Source organism: Athene noctua, chromosome 2 (genome assembly GCF_965140245.1).
Source record: "Athene noctua chromosome 2, bAthNoc1.hap1.1, whole genome shotgun sequence".
NCBI lineage: Eukaryota > Metazoa > Chordata > Aves > Strigiformes > Strigidae > Athene > Athene noctua.
In genome coordinates, this window is record NC_134038.1 from 21,947,103 (window position 1) to 21,968,786 (window position 21,684).

General features: G+C 35.4%; 1 protein-coding gene across 4 annotated transcripts in view; it reads right to left on the bottom strand.

Moving 5' to 3' along the window:
* Positions 1-21,684, bottom strand: part of ZFPM2 (zinc finger protein, FOG family member 2) — a 315,049-nt gene that overhangs the window by 236,995 nt on the left and 56,370 nt on the right. For 3 of the 4 annotated variants that reach the window (XM_074898548.1, XM_074898549.1, XM_074898550.1), the window contains one exon: positions 13,678-13,836. The exons of the other annotated variant lie outside the window; for it this stretch is intronic. In XM_074898548.1, coding sequence (XP_074754649.1) covers positions 13,678-13,836 — 159 coding nt within the window. The remainder of the gene's footprint in view (positions 1-13,677; positions 13,837-21,684) is intronic. 4 annotated transcript variants of the gene reach the window in all.

A 21,684-nucleotide genomic window follows, 5' to 3' on the forward strand; every position in this document is an offset into this window, starting at 1 on the left:
AGCACTAAAAATATGTTCCGGTGTATTCATAGGCACTTAAAGCTAAAAGACAACATGAATATCTAGAATAATTTCTCTGTTAAACACACTGTATAATTTTACTCAGTCATTTGAAGTTCACATGCTTCAGTTCAATCTGGAGTTGCATTTCAGAAGACAGCCCTAAATACTCACATGCTGAAAAAGCTATCAAGTTTCTTATAAGTAGTTTTAGCAATTTTTTGTTGCTACCCAAACTACCCTATTTTGAGTTAGCATTTGTATAATTACTTTGTAGTAACCAATCAGAGCTCTGCTTTTTCTGGGTGGACTCAAGAACCTACCACATATTTTCACCTTCATATTTCTACCTTCATAGCTACTTACAGCTGCTACAAATTGCTCTTTATTGGAGATATACAGAAGGTAATTTTTCCAAGATTCAAATCTGGCAAGATCAACTCCAGTTTTCTCTAAAATGTTGGAAAGCACCTCATGGCAAGGGCAATTCTGATTAAGTTTCTAACTCAAGCTGCATAATCACCATAGGAAGCCCTTAAAATGTTCTTTGCATGGAATTTTTACACTAAATAAACTGTTTTTCTTCCACTGTAAACAATAGATCTCTATGGATTAAATCAGGACAACAACAACAATATTTAGAAATAATAATTATTTTAGATAGAGCTCAAGCATGGAAAATTTTAGCTCCAAAATATAACATTTTTCCAGGTTATAATATATGCAAACCTGGTGTTAGCATGCAAATTAACCATTTTTTCCATCAATGCAACTAACCAGAATTTCAGACAAACAAAACTATTAGAATTGAAAGGGGAGCAGAAACTTATGTGAACATATTGGGCTGAAGGGCAAAAGAAGGACAGAATTACAGCTAAGGTATACAACCTACAGCACACATTAATTAAGTATTTGGGAGACGAGGAAAGATCTGAAAATGTATGTTAGCAGATGGCTTAATTTTCATTAAGTTGCTTTTTCAGTGTTTCATGAAGTACAGTGTGACGTGGTTTTCATAATCAAGTTTTCATGAATTAATTCATGTCATAGGAAACAGAGTAGAATGAAATGTGTAGAATTTACACTAAGGAAAACTTTGGTTTGCACCTGTAAGTATTTTTCATTATTTTCATTGATAATTACTTTCATTGATACTTATTATTCACCAACTACCAAGTCCATGCATTACACACCTGATATATCACAACACTGATTTCTCCAATTCCCTCATACTACTCTCCCTCCATACTGAAGCAATCTGCTTGTGAAACCAGCAACCAGTACAGTATTGTGGACTTCAGAATCCATCAGTGAAGCAAGTTTATCCCAGGCTCAGCTGAGTGTCAAGGTCAGATGCAAATGGACCACCAAGCCAATCCATTTGGTGCTGGAGACACTGCAACATTAAGAAGCCGAAAGGAGGCTTAGCGCAAGAGCTGACAACAAAACACATCTCAGGCTTTTTTCTTTTCTTTCCCCTTACTTAATGCTACCTTAGCAGCTAACATTTCTTTAGCACAAAGGAGTTATTTCCTTGCAGATTTTGTTTTCTTTCAATTGTTTACTCTTTTTGTTTACTCACTATTTTCCAGTTTCAATAGGACTATTTTTTAATAATTGTTTTAAAACTGATTACATTTTTATTCGATTTACAGGTGTAGATATTTAATTGGATCCAGGACATTCTTTTTTTTTCTTTCTTCCAAGCCAAATCAAGTGCTTTTTGCTTTATACATACCATTTTGCTACTAACCTGTTAATTCCTTTCTAATCACATTGTTTTGGTTTTTTCTCATGCTTATTTCTTCACTTAGTTGTTCAATTACATTTTGTATTTAAGTTAAAGGACAAATAACTTTTTACCATCAACACCAAAGAGTGGTATAGAAGTACTGGCAACAGTAACTGCACTAAAACGAAGCAAAACCTGCTTCTGTTTAAGTTTTTCCTTCTGGAAACTAAGACCAGTAAGTGAATTCTGATCACTAAAAGAACATTATTGCATGAAAAAAAGACTCATATGAGCAAAAATCTATAATATTATATAGTATGTTTGGTCATGAGTTAATTAAGGGTACTGGACTTTCAGCTATTTCTCTATATTTGGTATTAAAGCTACACTTTGGGCAGAATTTATCTCCTCTAATCGTAGTTGTCTGAAAGTTAAGCTAGTCCAGACTACTTATGTAGGCACTCCTATAGACAGGGAAGAGAGAAACCTCTACAGTGATTCATCCTATTCAAGGATGCTTGAGATAGGACACCACCGCTCTTGCTGTTTGAGATAGTTGAAATGAATCATCCTCTAAAAACACAGCTTAGACTAGAAACCTGTCCTTAGACAGCTAAAGTGAGGTGAAACAAATCTCTGCCTTACACTGAAGTGCCGAAAACACAATATACTGCTTAACTAAGAGAGAAAAAAGTCTTATTCAAACAACTTCAACACTGTAATATGAACAGAATTTTCACTTCGACCTTACTCTTTCTTACCAGCAATAACTGTTTCTGTTGCTCTTCAAATCAAAGTTTTTAAATGTGGTTTTTAATACCCTAGTGTTTATCCACTAGATGCAAGTGAACATATTAAACCACTGTAATTCAAGGTGGTACAGTTCATCAGGGAATCTGAAGAGTCTAAAAGAGACATATTACCAGAAACACAAGAGGGAGAACTCTAACATCTCTGACAACACTGACAAGTAGGAAAAGAGAGACTTGAATATTAACAAGTAATTTCACTTTAATCTTTTTAACAAATGAAAGACTTCCCAATTTGTACTTAATCAGCTTGTACCACAAGTAGTTGTGGTATTTTAAAGAAGCACATGGGTTAGCAGTTCTTCTCAACCCTGCTGTTTTAATCCATGTTGTTCCTATCAGTATTAGGGTCTTATAAAAAGTCTTGTACAATAAAACTATTGAACTTTCTTGACTAGGAATGTTATAGTAGCTGTTAGTCACTTTATAATGTATTTTGCAATCAGCTAAATCAACAAAGTAGTTTTAACAATGAACATTTCAGACTGACATCTACTTTCTTGTTCACAACTGCTTATCACAGCATAGATATCATATATGTTTGCCAGGTGCTTCCTATAGTTAGGATACCTTCACAGAAGCCACTCACAAAAGATAAGGTCATAAAAGAGATGAAAAATGTGCAAGCTTCATACGCTCATGGTTTTATCATCAGACAAAATAGCTTTGGGTGAAGGACTATACCAGTCAAAAACCGCACACGGCAGCTTCTATTAGAGTGAGAGAACATTAAAAGTTTGAAACTCCGTTTATGTTCATTCTTTCTGGCAGCATAAATGTAAACTTAAATTGTTAACATTCTAATACAGCTGTTCAGAGTGAAACATCACTTTTCAATTCTAATAAATCAATTCAGAAATAAATTGTTACGAAGCCTGTAGCATTCTGTACTGCCAAAAGAGAAAAGACACGATGCAGAGACTTGAGGAGTCACTCACTGTAGACTTCAAATCAGCAAGGAACGTAACCTTATGTATGTTAGCAGGCCAGTTCCACTGGTCATGAAGGAGCAGGCTTTCTTGGAGACATGGGGGAAGGCACCCTCTCCTTCTTCCTGCTGCAGCCTACAGCAGCAATAATTTCAAATCCCACCAAAAAGGGATTCTGAGACTGTACACATGAACTAGATGGCAGAGCTTCAGGAACTATAAATTAGCATTGAAAAACTGTCCTTTGTTATTTGTTTTATCACAATGCCTACGACCAGCAACACAGCTTACACACAGTGATAATCTTGCTCTTGAATCCTAAGAATCACTCTGTAAGATAAGAATCATTGCCAGGAACCTCTCTTCAGAAGCAACACATAACTTTAAACAAACGATATACAACTTAAATACAAATACAATGTACTTAATTCATTCAATGTAACTTACTTTTTGGTAGCACACACTATTCTTAATACCAATGACATCTAACAGAACTTAACTATCTTTGTGGATTACCTCTTTTTAAAGGACTCTATGTATATATTTAACAAGCAGAAGTCTAATTTTAATGGCAATACAAGTTTTCAGCAGATATAAAATATTCTGGGTTTAAAATACATGTAAATAATAAAATAAAATAATAAAAAAAAAGGTCTTTAAATAAGCTTTTGGTATGGAAATAAAACTCTGAGAATAAAGATACTAAATAGTGAGGGATATTTCCATACTTTGCCATATTTGGCATCTGGTATGAGGACAAGGTACACAACTACAGTGGCTACAGTGTCATGTAAATGGATTTATTCTACAAGCCTTGCAAGGACAGAGGGAAAGAGACAGAGAGATCTGGTGCTATCGTATCGCTACTGGACTCATGTGGTAGTGAACTTATCACTTCATCTGATGTGTATCAGGAATCATTTTAGTGAGGCCCACCAAAGTCAACTGAGGCACCCTACTCTACAAATGCAGTAAGTTTGAGCAAAATCTGGCCCTCATATTACTGATGTTCTATTATACCTGAAAAAAAACAGCACTTGTACATGTTGATCCACTGCATGTTATTTCAGATTATATTAATCACCTCATACTTTGCTCCTTTGCAAGCAATTATTGTTTTCTGTCATGCTGATTAACAATCACAATTTCTCCTGGGATAAATCTCATTTGAAATAACTGTATTTTTCTAGTTTTTATTTGCCCTAAGCACTCTTAAAATTATTTATCCAGCAAATGTCAGAAATAAAGCACTGTCTCTTATCCTAACTTTAGGAAAGGTCTGTGAATATCCATGTGTGTGCAAGCTGTTAACTTTCAAAAATAATGGTACAGAAACTATTTTGGTTCATATTAAAATCACCACTTTGATTAACAAATGACATCTTGACACAATGACATTTCAGCACAGTGATCATATTAAAAAACAGTGTCAATTATTTCTAACCATTTCAGCTACAGCACTTTTCTCCTGGGATAAGACACTGCTGTGCAACAAGCTCATCTAGACTGAGTCTGGCTTTCCTCTTTCTCTGAATGTTTGATACATTCTCATTATCACACTGTTTGCTTTTAAAGTCCTTATATAAAAGGATCATTCATTCAAATGTATTACCTGCAGAAAAGTGAAAGTGTTATCTAAATTGTATTCCAGAATTTCCTTCTATTAATGAGTTTGATATTTAGCCTAATTTTTAGGGAGCAACTCTTGTGGCATCAGTACTACAAATGATTATCATTCAGATATACTGGCTACCCAAAAGCTTCCATAGATATAAAGGAAAAAAAAAAAAAAAAAGTCATGTGTATTTTCAATCTTTCCCTATTAAAACTTCAAATACAACAACTCTATTAGGCATATTCAAGTATCAGCCTGGGGTTCAAACGTACATAGCTCTAGGCACTTGATTAGAAAGGCAGTAGAAGCACATTTTAAAAGATACTTAGTCACCCCAAACAAAGACACCTGCTTTGTACAATTTTCAAAAATTATTTCAATAGAAATCAACAATCAATGAGATTCTAAAACACCATGCAGAGATAACTTCAGAAATACCCTTGCAAGTTTCAAACTCTAAGTCTGAAGATTCTTCTGCAAGCTGATATTTCAGCTTAGTTAAATAACATTTCTGTTCCTTCCCCACTTCAGAAATACTATGTCACTTATCAGAATTCTTCATCCAACCAAGAAAATCTCTTTTTATAACATGCAGTTGAAATCATTACCATATACTCATCCCATTTTCATGTGATTTCCACACAGTGCTACTAACAAGTAGCAACACATATCTGTTCGTACAAAGTGAAATTTTAATTTACCTTGTTGGAAACAGTTTGATGCTTTTATTTGAAATAATCAACACTCCAGGTGCTTCAATATCAAAAGCAGCCAATTCCCTATCGTTGGAGGTATGTTTCTACATACGGGCTGTATTAGACATGGTTTTAAAGATAGTCTAGACTAATGTGAATCAAACCCAAGAAAAAGACTTAGCAGTCATAAATAAATGATTCTTTTTCTCTTATCCACAAGAATCTATCCAGCAATAATATTTGCCTTATCAATATTTATCCAATGATGTCATAAATGTGGCGTTTGCTCCATTTATTTTTTCTGATCCTTTTAGAGTTAGCCAATATCCCCTCTGCTGACTTCTATAATACAGAGCCTGTAAGCAAGTCTGTTTTATGGACCCAGGTTGACAAAAATTTTTCAGAACAATGTCTCTGAACTGTTCAAAAGTATTCAGAATTTTTGTGTTAAGAACACCAGATTAGACAATAAAAGGCAAAATAGACCTTGATTATAAATAATATTACTAACATGTATAGTACACATGAACTAAGAACATGTGCTGTAATTTGCCATTTGTGCATTTCATATTTTAAGAAAAATTACCCTTTTTATTTTCCATTTCATATTCTGTCAAATTTGAGCTCAAATCTAAGTCAATCCAAGTTCGAGTTTTGTGACTTTCTAGAACCAGTTTGTAACCAAATAATCCCTTTCCTCATAGCTGTGATAGAATTCACTATTTCATTGTTCTTAAGAAAACCAAAATATGCTGACTGAAAAGGCTGGAGTTGCTTTGATAAACTGCTTAAAGTTGAGTAAGCTGTTTAAGTGTTTCTCTCTCTTTATAATTCTGTACAGTTAATGTTTTCTATTTGGATCTATATATTTTTTGAAACATAGCTTGCTACTTTCTTTTTTGAGAAATAGTTTTCTGCTTAATAACCAATTATTTAATTTATTGACCTAAAGAAGAGTTTACTTGTCTAACTTAGGTCCAATTTTTATCCGAGTGAAGTTGATGTTAATAGCAACTGGGTTTCAGTTAGACTGCAAACATGGTCCAAGAGGCTTACGTATGGGTTAGCGGTAAGTAGAAAAGAGTATAGGATAGACATACTTGTTATTCTGAAAGCCTTTCCATGCTCTAAAGTGAGGAGTGAAAGAATTCACTCAAACCTCTTCAGGTATCTCCTTTCTCTTCTAGCAAGAAATCAGATGGTCCTCCGAGCCCCAGTAACAGGATAAAATGAGAAAGCATGAGACGTAAAGCACAAGGTAAATGCTGATGTTCAGAAGAAAATGGTCTCCTATCATCCTTCCAGGATCCAAACTAATTCTGACTTAGCTGCTTACCTTCCTTCAAAGGTTATTATCAGGGAACCCCCTTCCTTTCTTTGTCCTTATTCAGTATGTGACAAAAAGTATGGAAGAGGCACAGGATTCAATTGTTTCAGCTGAATGGGACACAGATAAATGTATGGGAACCCTCTCTCTGGAGAACTGAGAATCCAGCCTAGGTTCACAAACACACACTATTGTGTTTTTGGAAGGAGTGGCACTGTGAGTTCTTACGCAGATTGTTATCCTAGGAGATGAAAATACATTGTCACATATACATGGCCTCTCCTGTCTCTGCTTACCAAAAAGAATTAATGTGTCCTTCATTTACTTGGAAAGCTTACATGCTTACATAAATAAAATTTAATGAATTAAACTAAAAAAAAAAAAAAACAAAAAACAAAAAACCCGAGCTCCAGGAGAACAGAAGTATTGCCAGGGAAAGATAATGTCAGACGCAGGGAGGGGGGGTGTCTGGTGCCAAGCAAAGCCGAGGGCTGTGCAATCACCTCTATCAGTGCTCTATCAGTGTCTACACTCCAGCCAAATCCAGAGAAAACAAGGAGTCAAAGATTCAGGTCAATAAGCTTATAGGCGATTTGCACAAACAGTTCCTCCAGCAAGGTAAAAAACAAAGTCATATTGGCTTTCTTTTTTATTCCTTCTCTTTGAACTCCCTGGTCCAAACACACCCTGGAAATGTCAGTGTTATATGCAAGAATTTAAAGCGCTGAGCTTCTTAATCCCGTTAAGAAATAAGAACAAAGTTGCCTGTAAAGATCTCCTTATTGAGCTCAGTGATTATGGTATAGTTGCCTTATGCTGATCCTACTTCCACTTGCTATAGCGAAAGAGGTAGAAATTTGTCATGAAATCCATTACTGAAAAGAAAAGAAACATTCTTGATTAAAAGGTTTCTGGTTAAAAACATTTAAAAAGGAAAGAAAATAAGGCAGAAATCTACTTTTTGATCCAGAAAGAGCAAATAGCAAGCATATTGTTAGTCATTACATGCCTAACATGAAAAGAAGTAAAGAATATTTACACAGATGCACACAGGCATACACACACAAAGTCATACTCCAGAGGAAAAAGGGACACACAGAAATCATTTTCACGGTGTTAAGAGTTTGGCTGGTATTATAGATGGTAGCATGATAGCTTTGCACATGAAGTATGAAGGGAAAGATTAATGCACAGAAGAACTTAGCTTTGTATATGCTTTTTCTTATACAAAGAATCACACTGCAGCTATTTTCCTGAATCTCAAGCCTGGCTGCACAATCAGGTCACATGGTTTAACATAAAAAATTCTAGTCCTAAACTGGTCTGGCAGGCTAGTGACAAAATACTGTACATGAGCAGAAAGCTTGGAGCAGGTGCTGAGCTCATCCTCCCCTGCCCAAGCAGAATACAAAACTACAGCAGCAGGTATACACTCAATATGCAAAAGCCCATATATTCCCTAAGTTCTCGCTGACTTAGAACTGTATATGAGATTCAGACAGCACTGGATTCCCCTCATCCCCCTCGTCCCTCACACATAAAGCAATGTATCAGGAACTGCAACCACACTCTGATTTGCTACGGGCATACATAGCAGTTTCTGCTATAGATCCTAAAAACACTGCATCATGAAACAATCATTCTTCATCTCACTTTAGGTGTCCCCCATATCTTCTTATGTCACCAACCGAAGCACAGCTAACAGTGGGAAACAGAAGCCATTTGCATTTCGATCTGCCACCAATAGGGTTATGGCCACTGCATCTCTTTCCACTGACGGTTGGTGCTGATTCTGCCTTGTGATGGAGTTAACTATGAGAAGCCTTACAACATGAGGAACAAACACAATAGCTGTACTACAAGCAAAGAATGGGAGAGTTCAACAAAATTGTCCTGGTAAGCATGGCAGCAAGAAAGGGATATGTATTCTTTCTCTAATTATCAGATAAGTACGTTTGCCTCTTTCTTCTGGAAACAGTTCCACATTTTCTCTCTTGATCATAGCCCTTCCTCCATTTTCTTCTCTTGCCTCTTTCCTTCTCTGAACACAGCTACTTAACTATCTACTAATCTCAAGTGATCTCTCTCATTGCTCAAGGTAACTTTGCCTTCGAAAATTAATCCCTCATTGAACACTTCTGCTAAGAAGGTCACAAGGAACTGTAATTTGTTTAGCCAGTTCCCACCCTTATGAAGTAGACAAGGCTCCTATTCTCCTTGTTGCTTACAGAGAGGAAGAGGTATCACCTCCATGGAAGTACTGCAAACATTCCAAATAACAAATCAGAATATTTTTTTTGTTTTTCCTGAGGGTATCTAGGCAGGATTACAGCAATCAGAGACTAAAAATCCAATGATAAACTACTTCACAGCCCAAATGAACTTGATTTAGTACTTTTCATCCCATCACCTCCAACTTCTTGGCTTTTGTATTTCTCTGCTGTTTGTGCCCCCTTCTTGTATCTGCCCTCCTGCTTTTATTAGCCCAATCATGCCTCCAGCTCACCTCTTGTCTTGGTTAGCATCACCTCATTATTTCTTATTTCTACCTATAAAAGACAAAAATTAATCTGGATGTACTATCTCCTAGCTTCCACAGTAGGCTCTCATCCATCTAGTCTACCACTCTCCTGCATGGGAGACAGGCTACTTTCTCCTTATTCAGACTATCTAAATACTGGCATTTATCTAATAAATCTTCTAGATCTGAATTTGATATGAATTAATCTGACACAGACTGTGATTCTAGATAACCCACCATCTGGACACTATGTTCCAGGCTAATACAGGCTTTGTGTGGACAGCATCATCAGACACACTCTTTATCTGAAGTGCAGAAGCATAAACAGCAATTTTAAAAGGACACAAAATGACAAAATGCAATGCATTATCACAAAGGCTACCTCCTACCAAATTTTTTTCTTCTACTCCAAAGATTGAGACCAGTGCAGCTTTGTAATGGAAGAAGACTATGACTCCATTGCTATTACTGCTGTTTCCAAAATATTCCCTTTGCCATAATCTCATTGTCAAAATTGATAACAAATCAAACTTCTGCCACCTATTCTGAAGCTCTTCTAAAATATTAATTCTTGGGTGGGAAACTTCATGCAAAAAGTTAAAAATTCACAGTTGCAAGCTTTAAACGAATCCCTGATAAAAAAAAAAAAAAAAAAAAAAAAAAAAAAGTAGGTTTCTAACTTCCATTTTTGTTTTTAATATTTACATGCTTAAACACTGTTCACATCTTCACATTTGAGTGCAAATGAAGACCACATAGGAAAAATTATTCACATGTAGCAAAATTAATTGTGGTTTTGTGGTGTTGAAAAGTATGGGTAGAGATGGAATTTTCCAGATTCTTTGTCTTAAAAGCCATTAATGAGCAAAGGAAAAGGGAAAAATAATAGCCAAAAGTCATAATTCTGAAAACGGAGAAGTTGTAAAATGACATGTAGCTCAATCAATGTGATTAATTTGCTTTACACTTTGCAGAGGCTTTCGCCTTCGCCTTCTAATTCTGGCAACTATTCTGCTGAATCAATCTCACAAACCCAAATTAATAAGGTGGGAATGACAAGTATGGCTTTATAAAGGTTAGCTGTTTGCAATTTAGACAGTAAGAGACGGCTCTCTGCTTATAATATTATCACGCATAGTTTGACAGGAAAATCTCTTCAGTCAAAAAGCCAAAGTTGTGAATCTCTATGTCCTCTACTTTCGTTCAGCTGAATGAATTGTGAGTTCAGTATATTTTTGCCTTCAGCGCCTGGGTTAGATAGTTAAAAGCCTCTGATTTTAGGTGATATTTGGATTTAAATCTCTGGGGAAATGCAAACAACATACCATGGGTGAAGCCTCACAAACACCTCCTTCCCAACAGCTGTGTCATTTGTTGCCCAGGTCTCTTGATTCCTGCAGGAAGCCCCACTACTCATTTGTCCTCTTGTTCTGGATCAGCTAGAAAGAAACCCCGTGGGGGGGGGAAATGGGGACCTGGGACAGATGCAGATTTATATTCAACAAAAGCCCCTTACTTTCCAGAACTTTTAATGGCCCATGACAGCAAGAGAAGAATGCAGAGACAGAATAAAGGATTCCCATGACAATTCTGATATTTTCCAGGAAAAGGAAACTTGACACATGAGAAAACACAGATCTACAGTTAGTTTTCCCTCTTTGAAGATATCTGTTGTTTGCAGGCTGCCAATACTGTCAAAGAGCAAAACAAAAATCAGGAAGTCAGGCCCTCAAAACAGAAATTAGAATGCATTTATTTGCTCTTTAACATACTTGGTACATATGTCATTTTCAAGCTTTCCTCCATGAAGTTAAAGAAAAAATATTTTTTAGGAAAAAATAGCTTATTTCTCACACTATCTTTTAATTTTAATACTGAAGCACTACAAAGAAAAAAAAAAAAGGTTATGAATGATTAACAGATTCATGACAACAATAATTAGTCTCACTTTTAGTATTTACTATATAATACAGTCACAAACCCTTCCAGTAAGAAAAGGGCATGAAAAAAAAATCATTTGCTTTCCAGAACAGTTTTTGTCTTCTTGGGTCTTAACCTCTGAAAAACATATGTGGCTTCATGCTAATGACACTTAAGACTGACACTGAAGAAGAAGGACATTCAGCAGAAGTTGAACCATTAATAAAAAACAATATATTGCTGGTCTCTCATTCCATCCTATTCCAGGGATATTCTCAACTTACTTCAAAGTGGGACTTTCTGTGACACTGCCTCAGCTGGAAGTAGATTAGGGGTTTTATGTGCCCCTTCATCCTCAGAAATTTCCTTTTCAACTCTTCTTCTGCAGCAGTTGCAGTGTATAGGTTTAAAATTCTTTTATAACTACAACTCACTTGGAAAAAGAACTGCTGGGGAATCAAAAGGTATTCAGCTTGAAGAATAAGCAGATGTTCTTAAAAAAATATGATAATCAAGATTCAGATTTAAATATATTCCCATTTAATTCCTGGTCTTATTTAATACAATGGCATGGATTCAGTGTTTTCCCTGAAAGATGTGTTCATTAAAGGGAATTGTCAAGTTAACTTGAAATTTAACGTGAATTTGCGATATTGATTGCTACAGAAAAGTAAAAAAACATATATTTTTCTGAATTTCACCCACAACAGAAGTACTGGTGGGCCCTGGAAATGCAGCAAGAGAAAGAAATAAACCAAACTGATATGAACTGATAGTGGCGCATAGTCTTCCACTGCTGACAGAAGGAACTCAGGAGATGCCAGTATAACAATTATGCAAGTGGTGGTTTAAATTATTATTTAGTAATGCCAGTAACAGGAACAGTACTTCTTTTTCAGCGAAGGAAAATGGTATATGAGAGGCACATGAACAAGTGAACACACAGTAACTGTATTATTTGTTTACATCACAGTTATAATAGCCCTTAACTCCCCCTGATTGTAAAGCATTTCCATTCATCATCTGGTCTCTCCTCCTTCAGAGTATGATTTGTAGCAGCTAAACTCTATTGTCTAAACTGTTTTGATCTCTTAGGATGGCTTACCAAGTATCAAGAACCTGTAGTACAAAATGTAATTTACTTTTTCAAAAGTTTGTAGGCTAGAGGACATGTAAAAAATAAATTTTCATGCTTTCCCCAGTGATGACTGAAAACTGTAGGAAAAACTTCTGCAGTCATAACAGCTGACCATTCAAATGCATTTATTCTACTTTGTCCAAGACAGATGAAAATAATACAAAAACGGGAACACATCAAGCTATCATGACAAAATGTACATCAGTATCTGGGAAAGAACAGAGAAATCATATTCAAGTGCCTGAGGGGGTTGTAGACTAACAGAAGAACATCACCACAACAACTCCAGCTATTTGATAGGCATCCTTACCTGCAGAAGACAAACAATAAAGCAATCAAGTGGAAATCTGGCAAGAAGAAGGTTAAATCAATGTTCTAAATGACAGTACATGATAGTGCACTTTTTCTGTCAGATGAATGGGAAGCAGCACAACCTTGCAGACTCAACACTGGGTAAGAATGAATTGGCGTATGCTAAAATATCTCTATCTTCAATAATTTGCAAGTAACGAATGCATCAAAAAGTCATCTGCAACTTTAAAACTTATCCTTTCACAAATCACTAGTTTTCTACCATGCATAATAAGTTCTATAATAAGCTCTATTTTAATCCTAGAATCTACAGACACAATCTGTTTTTCTAGCAATGCTTCCTAGGCAAAGAAGCAATGAACAGACATGCTGCATTCCTAGCTTTGGATCTGATAATAATTGACTTCTGAGGTCTGTTCTCTACAGTTAAATACGTAGAAAATAACATTCTTGGAGGAAAACTTTAAAGGCAAGATGATTCACCTCCCTGAAAAGTGCCTTTTCCAACACATTTAAATATTTACTCTTTACCAGACTTAACTCCACAAGTGACTAATTTTCCTATTTTTAAGGTACTATATTAATAGGACTTTTTGTGCATTTTAAACCAAAAGATCTTTTTGACCAGTTGGACACAGTTAGGCCAGTATTCCCTCAAGAGGTGGGCTACAATGATTACCTTTATTACAAAAGTATTCCACTTCTTCACAGCTCAGATTTTCAGGCTCAAACTCTGCAGAAAAGCTTTCCTCCAGTGGAAAGTCTTCTTTTGAGATAGTATCATTTTCCTCAGACAGGCACTCTTCTTCTTCATCCTCAATGGCATCCTCAAGGGGCCCTTTAAAAAGAATCAGGAACACTGTGGCAAAACATCTAACATGACAATGTGAAATAAAACCTTAGTGAACTTAGAAGTGGAGGTCTTTAGCTAGTTTTTCCTTCCATGGCTGCGTTCAGCATTTATTAGAATTGGACAAATAACATTTTATGGAAAGTAAAATTGAAAGTGACTGTTTTTCTGTTAACTTCAAATCAGAATATGCAAAGTGTATTAATAATATGTATTAATAATACTTGCACATGGGGATTTTTTGTTAGTCATCAGGCTCTAGTATTAAATACAGAGAGTTTTAACAATTAAAATCAAAGCTATATTTGTAGCAGCCATGTAAACAGTGACATGTTTGTCAGTCATTGTTTCTGATGCTGAATTACAGTACTTTAACTGACAGTATAAACTTCAGTTTATTCTGCTGTTTTGCTTCAACCAGCACCTGACAAGTATCCGTAATCATTCATTTGCTAGACTCTAATAGACTCCCAGTCAACGGACAGGACTTGGATAGGCTATCACTTCACTTCACAAAGGCCAAGCAGCCATCGTGGCAAACCACTAACTGAGGGCTACAGAAACATAAGCCAGTTACATAAGCAGCACATGAGTCTGAATTTGAAATGGCAGGCTGAGGTCTTTGATTCTTCTTCTAGTTACCTAGACATACTATTGCTACAGATCCTCTTGAAGAGCCAGTGCCTGACAGATCTATAATATATAACACCCAGGTTACCAATTGAAATGTACTCAAAAATTAAAATTTTTTCTTTCTTATATACACACACTTCACAATCATTGGTTAATAGCAACTATTTGCTAAAGATATCTCTTGTGCAAGTGTAGAATTTTACACTAGATTTAAATAGAGATTTGAAATAACTGAACATATTTTAATTCAACTAAGACTTTATTAAATGTCAGTATGTTTCAAAATCCATCTTAAGACTGGATTTTAAAAGAGAGATTTCATTATACATGGTTGAGGCTTGAAAAAAAATTACGTATTTCACTCTCCAATGAAAGCACAGCCTCATTTATAATTGACTGAGTATTCCTTCCTTGAAATGAAAGCTAGGAAGCTAATGAAAAAAATGTAATTTGTATTTATATGATAGTTTTCCGGTATTAAATACACTATTCCTATATAATCTATCATGCTGAGATACAATACATAAATGATTCTGTTGCATTCGATGAAACGGAAGGATAAATTTTTAAAAGAAACCAAACATTGACTACACTCTAATTTTATGTAATTTATTATGAACCAATGACTACCTACATTTATTAAAACAGAAAAATTCACTTTAGGCTAGGTTGTCTAATTCTTGCTTCAGAGGAATATGATCACTAATTTTTATTGAAATTGATTGAGATTCCCAGGTGGGATTCCATAAATTAATATAGCTTACTATCTTTCATGGAAATAGGACTATTTGTGCCAGCTGAGAATCGCACCAAATAAACCCACTTCTGTGGGCACATACTCACCAACACTAGCTGACATTCAACAATATATCTCCTAAAATAAGGAGCTATTATTATGCCTGAAGAAATAAAGATTCTCACTGTCAAAGTACCCATTACTGTTAATTGCACCTTCTAGCCACATTGGGAAAAAATCCAGCAACCGTATATGCACAGGGAATGAAGAGTGGCTATCACCCTGTATGGAACAGAGAACAAAGCACTAGTGCACACTGGAGCACTGCAGCTAAACATAGGAGTTTGGGCACCTTACAAGTGTCCATTTTCGTGGCAGAAATGAAAGCACAAGGAGTTCTGCACAAACTATCAAAAAATACTTTCAGATTTCATAATATTATTAATGTGTGACATTGTAGAGCCATTTATTGGTGTGTACTCCTGGTAACATCTGAATAAATAAACTAGGAAAGAAAAACACAATGAAACCAAAATATGCTGGTTTAGAGAAATGTAAATTTCTTCCATGTATAAAGATATATAAATACTATATTTTGCACTATTTCAAAAGCAGCATATGCCTTTAATAAATTTTTCATTAGATTTGGGGAAAAAATATAAAGTTCAGCCAACAATTCAGTGAGTTGATTTTCTGCTGAATGACTGGCTCTTTGTCGTTTGACTTTTTCAATAAGTGTCTTGCAAAATACAGCAAAAGCAATATACCTGCAAGCAATCCAACTGGCATGTGTACATGACATTTAGGTCTGTTTCTGGATGTTAAACTGTTTTTTTTATCAGGTCACCGGTACATAACCAACAAGCTAATAATCACTGTACATTAATTATGAAAAGAATAGAAGTGCAGTTGGTATGCTTTCATTTGCAGCAGTCATGGAAACACACACCTTATAATTTCCATTGACACTGTTTCCAAGAAAGCAGAAGAAAAATCACGTATGCACCAGCTTCACAACACAGGTTCAAACCCCTGCAATTTTGGGGGTTGAGACTTTTTATTTTTTAAACAAATCTCAAACTAAAAAAAAAAAATCTTGACAAATGCTTCCATAGATACATCCTACGTATAAACACATATGGAACTTTTCCTAAAGTTACATTTCCAAGTACTTGAAAACCTCAGTGTGAATGTTGTCACATCCAAACAAGAGCAGAGGCATGCATGCATCTACAAAGGGGTTTGCTTTGTGTATGCCAATCCACATAAAACCCAGTGATGTTTATCCAGTTGCATACAGGCATGCATCAGAGCTTTATGTAAGAGTTCAGGTCAGGGGCTGACATCAGACACCGCACTCCAAAAACCAGCATGACTTTTGCTGAAATTAGGGATCAATGCATAAATATTTTTATAAGTTTGAGGCTGCTGCTGCCTTGTGTAATCCACCCCTCTAAAACCTGATCCTTGGGACAAATTCTGTTTTAGTCTTGTTGAGTTGTCTTTTATTTTTTAAGTGTTCAGGTACGTTCAGCTTATGCCCAGAGCTATAAACTGATAACTTTAACTAAAGAGTAAGGCATTGTTCAACATGAGCAAGACCGGTGCACAAGAATAACAGCAAAATTAAGACTTTCTTCGTTGCTAGTTCCATGTGAACTGAAATATCGATGCCTGATTTCTGTGGCTATTTTTAATTATCACTCAGACACGGAGTAGGTTAAAGAAAACAGAAAATCAGAAGCTACTTAATAGTAAGTACAAACAGTTTAAACTCTCTGTTCTTGAGTACTGCATCTAATTACCTGCATATAAAAAAATCAATAAAAATAATTTTTCAAAATCTCTTAATGAATATTGCGTGGAATTACATATTCTTGACTAATGCAAATACATAAACTCTGCAAGCTTATGTTTGCCTAATTTGGCCACATGATTCCAACAACCTCTTACCGCGATCAGTAAATCAGGTCAGCTAGACAATTAAGAATTTAGCTGGTTCAAAAAAATATAGGTTGGTTTTGCAGTTTACTAGCTCCTCTCTAGGGAACAACCTACACAGCATCTACTCAATTCCTTCCCTGCTTTAAAACACTTAAAAATATAGTCATATAGACAAAAATAAGTCAGTCTTTAAAAATAACAGTTTCTTTCAACTGTTTTCCCTGACAGTGCTTTTTTTCCCCGGTTGTTACTAATGCTGATATATTACCTTCACCATTCCAGCTTAATCAGTTACTTTAGTACTATACATTACCTTCTGCATTTCTTTTAAATTCTTGATTTTATTAATAGTATTATAGCCATTACTTATATCGATCGTGCTGTTACGCACCTATGTCACAACATGTACTATGTCTGCTTTTATTTCAACTGGAAGGGTCAAGGTCCCATCCCTCTTCTGCTGAACAATGCTTTTCTATTACTGATGATTAAGTGTGACATTACAACCAACAACTGCCATAATGACACAGCAATACAAATCCAAATAATTTATCCTACTGAAATTCATCTGAGAGTCACAGTGATCTGACAGTAAACAGCTCTGAAATATGATTAGACTCTTAAAACAGTAAAATTTCAAACTGAAATGGTTTGAGAGTTAGTTGAATAGTAGATTACAGACATAGTCTAGATGTTTGTCTTCTTATTTCAGCACTTATTTTCCTATTAGCACTTTGTAGAAATATGTGATGCAATCTAAGAAGAGGTGATTCTGATATGCTTCAGATTAGGTAGATACATGACAAACAGTTTAGAATTCCCAAATGCACAAGGTAAAAATTTCTAATCTTAAATGAGGGTACTGAAGGCAAATGAAGTCTCCATTGCTTCATTCTAGATTTTGCATGAAGCCCTGAAAAAACTTATTTTCTTTATAAAACAAGCAAATACCTTTGTTGTTCACAAGTTTATTTATTCACTTGGTAGTTACTCTACTTCATGAATATTTTATTTATATGACCATAAATCTCAAATATTTTTTCAAATAACATAGATAAACCAGAGGTAGTGGAAAACAGTACAATTAGTGACAGCAATGAAGGAGTCAATGTGGCAGAAATCTATATGGCTTAGTGGACACAGCAGTCCACTTTGAAAAATCACCACATATAATTTGATATAAATAACAATATCTACTGAGGAGAGGTTGACGAGTGAGCTGCATGTGCCTTCATGGAGAAAATTACTTCTGATTGAGGCCACTTGGCAGCGCAGTGTGGGGAAATCTGAACCGTGCTCCCTAATTTATACCAGATTTACAAGCATTAAAGCACAATTTTTTAGCACTATTAATGTATTAAATGCTAAAAAAATAAATAAATCTTTCTCAAATAGTCATACACTTCAAAATAAATGCAATAATATAGATACAAGCACACAAAGATAGATAGCTAAGTGGCAGCCTTTACACAGTGAGTAACAAATGCTACCTCAACACTTGAAAGGATAGGCCACGTTTAACACAACAAAAACAACACTGTAAGGATTTTAATAACATGGAAAAGTGTAAGAAAGAACCACCAAAATAGGGGTTACATTCATTTAACAAAAGACACTTTTGCTACGATAAACTGTCCTCTGAACACAAGACCAATAAGACACCTTGAGAATGTTAGTCCTGATACAGCTATGTATGACTCCAGTTTTATGGTACTATAACTGTAATGAAATAATTGAAAGTCAATAACATTAAACTGGGTAACTAAGTTCTGTAATCATTTCTCAGAGTCAAATTCATCAGACTTCTCCCTAAATGAAACCACTAAAATGCACGCTCAAATAAAGCACACACTTATATGCTTTCCTGTCCAGTGCTTTGCGCTTAAAATGCATGTATCCTACTACAGTGGGAAAGTATCATTGAAATAATTATCTCATGAAAATGTTAAGTGGTTAGCTTCCTTCCCACGTACCAATATTCTCCTACATTCCCAGAGCAGCAACATAAATCAGTGCTCTTAAAAAATTAAGAATGCTTCAGAAAGCCTACAATACTTGACAGCGAGTGGCTGGGGAGAGGTTAATGAGTATAATTAGTAGTAGTAGCATTAAATAATAACAACTCCAATAAATTAGAGAGGCCTGAAATTCACTGGATCAACATCATGCATTTTGCATGTTCTGTGTGATCCATCCAGTATTTCCTATGGAAACATCTCACCATACACAGATTATTCTTAGTTTATAGTAAAACCGAGGTATGTGATCTTTCTGATTACAGAAGGGAAAAAGCTTCAGAAAAATCTATCCATTTGTCTCCTGTTTCAACATCAACATTTTCTTCTAAATACAAACAATTACATAAGAAAACCAGCAGGCAAACACTTTATATTGATTCACACGTGGATTACACACAGATATTTTTTTTCCAAAAATTCAGTCAGGAACATTACAAATATAAAAGAAGGTTTTGTTTATTTCATTTTAAATATGGCAGCAGGGGTGAAGACATCACACAGTAGCTCAGAGCTCACTTCCTCCTGGGAAGATCTCTATACAAGACTTCTTTGCTACTTCTTCAGCCTTTTGGTTAACTCAAAGGAGTGGCTGTTTCCAACCACTGTGCTTTTACACCAGCCTGGAGACAAGTTTAACAGCAATCTGATCCACCTCAACAGAAACAATCCACCTTCTCCTTCTTTTGGAGAAGAAATTTTTACAAGACACTACTAAAAATATACTCCCAAATTCCTTGCTGGGAAGCTGGATTGCTCCTGGGTTTTGCAGAATTTTTTTTAAGTGTGCAGGCTCATATATTTCAGACCCTATACATTCAACCAGGGTGGAGACATGGACTGGTAAAATACAGGAGATTAATATATGCTGTAGCAATCAGAACAAATTTCCAGTTTCTGTCAGGCACTAGCACTGCCAGATGCTGTTCAATCACGAAGACTTTCAGCATTCCCCTGAGAAGGCGAACTTCCAACTAGAGGTATCTAGATAAATCACGGAAACGGAAGTACACAACAGGTCTGCAGCTAACATCATAGATGATAATAAAGGAAAATAGTAACAAAAGTTTTCCTACTGAACTAGTTGCTCCCCCCACCCCAACAGCTTGAACCCCATAACTATCCAAGCTACTTCTCTCTCTTGGCTTTTTGTTAATAGTGATCCCAATTTTTAATTTTCACCTTAAAAAATATTGCCTCTCCCTTCCTCCCTGTGAGAACTGAAAATAAAATCACATAATTCCATGAGAATAGAAAGGGCCAAGTGAGGTGCCTTAATTGCCTGTTAGACAGTAGTAATACCAAATCTTGACAAACTGACCACTGCAGGAATAGCTTCAAAGATAAGCATCCTATTGGCAGTGGGTGACTGAATTGCAAAATGGGAAATCAGTTTAGAAAAAAACCCCTTAAATATACTTCTTAAAAACATCAACATTTGTCAAACAAACCACTCCCACTTTTACTGAAATGCTTCCCTCTTCAGTCCACTGAGTTTTCTATTTAGCTTAACTAAGTTATTTCTGTAATTCCTGTTACGTTTTTACAGCTATACTCAAGAGATGCAGTCCTACCTGTGTACACTGAACCTCTCTAGTCTGTTATGTAAATTGCCTGAACTTCAAAAATTTGGTCCAGATTGGAAGATTGCACCAATTTATGAGTGACTCCTTAGATCTTTGTTGTGGCACCTGAGCAGAATGAACCGTTTCTCACTTCCAGGCTGGGAGAAACTTTATGACCATGATTTAACAACAAACTTAATAGAAAAAGGAATGAAAAAGAGCTGCTCTTTGGACACTATAAATCCACATCAACCTGATGTAATTGAGCTTAACAACAAAAATAAAGTATAAAGGTATATTTCTGTAGCCAAAATAACAAACAAACAAAAAAAATTAAATGCTAAGTTCTTCCTACAGACACTCACTTTTAACATAAGTTGCATCAGGGGATCTGGTAGGAAGGAAACATTTTTATTAATTTTCCCCTTATCTGTAAGAAGAATGCTGATTTTTTTTTTTTTTTCATTTACGTTCCTTGCCTGCAGGTAGCAGACCAAGAAAATCATATAGCAGAAATTTTTCCTTTTGATTAATTTCTTTCCATGTGTTATGTTATTTCTTATATATAATTGATTTCAGGTTTTGCTCGTAGCTGTACATCTTTTTTATATCTGTACCTACTGCCTTCCTTCAATCAAGAAAGTTGAAGGAAATTACCTGAATTTTGTTAAGTTTATTAAAAAAAGAGCTCTGTGAATATTTAAATTGAGTTTTGAAATGCTAATACAAGAAAGATATTAGAGAATTTTAATAGTAGGTTCAATTTGACCCACAGACTATTGTAGAAAGGGTCAAATTTTATTCAAATTATTTCTTTACAGCAAAAAATATGAACCCTTTGATTTTATAAAAGTAGATTAATATTCTTCACTGCTAGGTCTTTTGGCACTTTGGTGCATGACAGCATTAACTGTGCTTGTATATAAACTTTTCAAAGACCTTT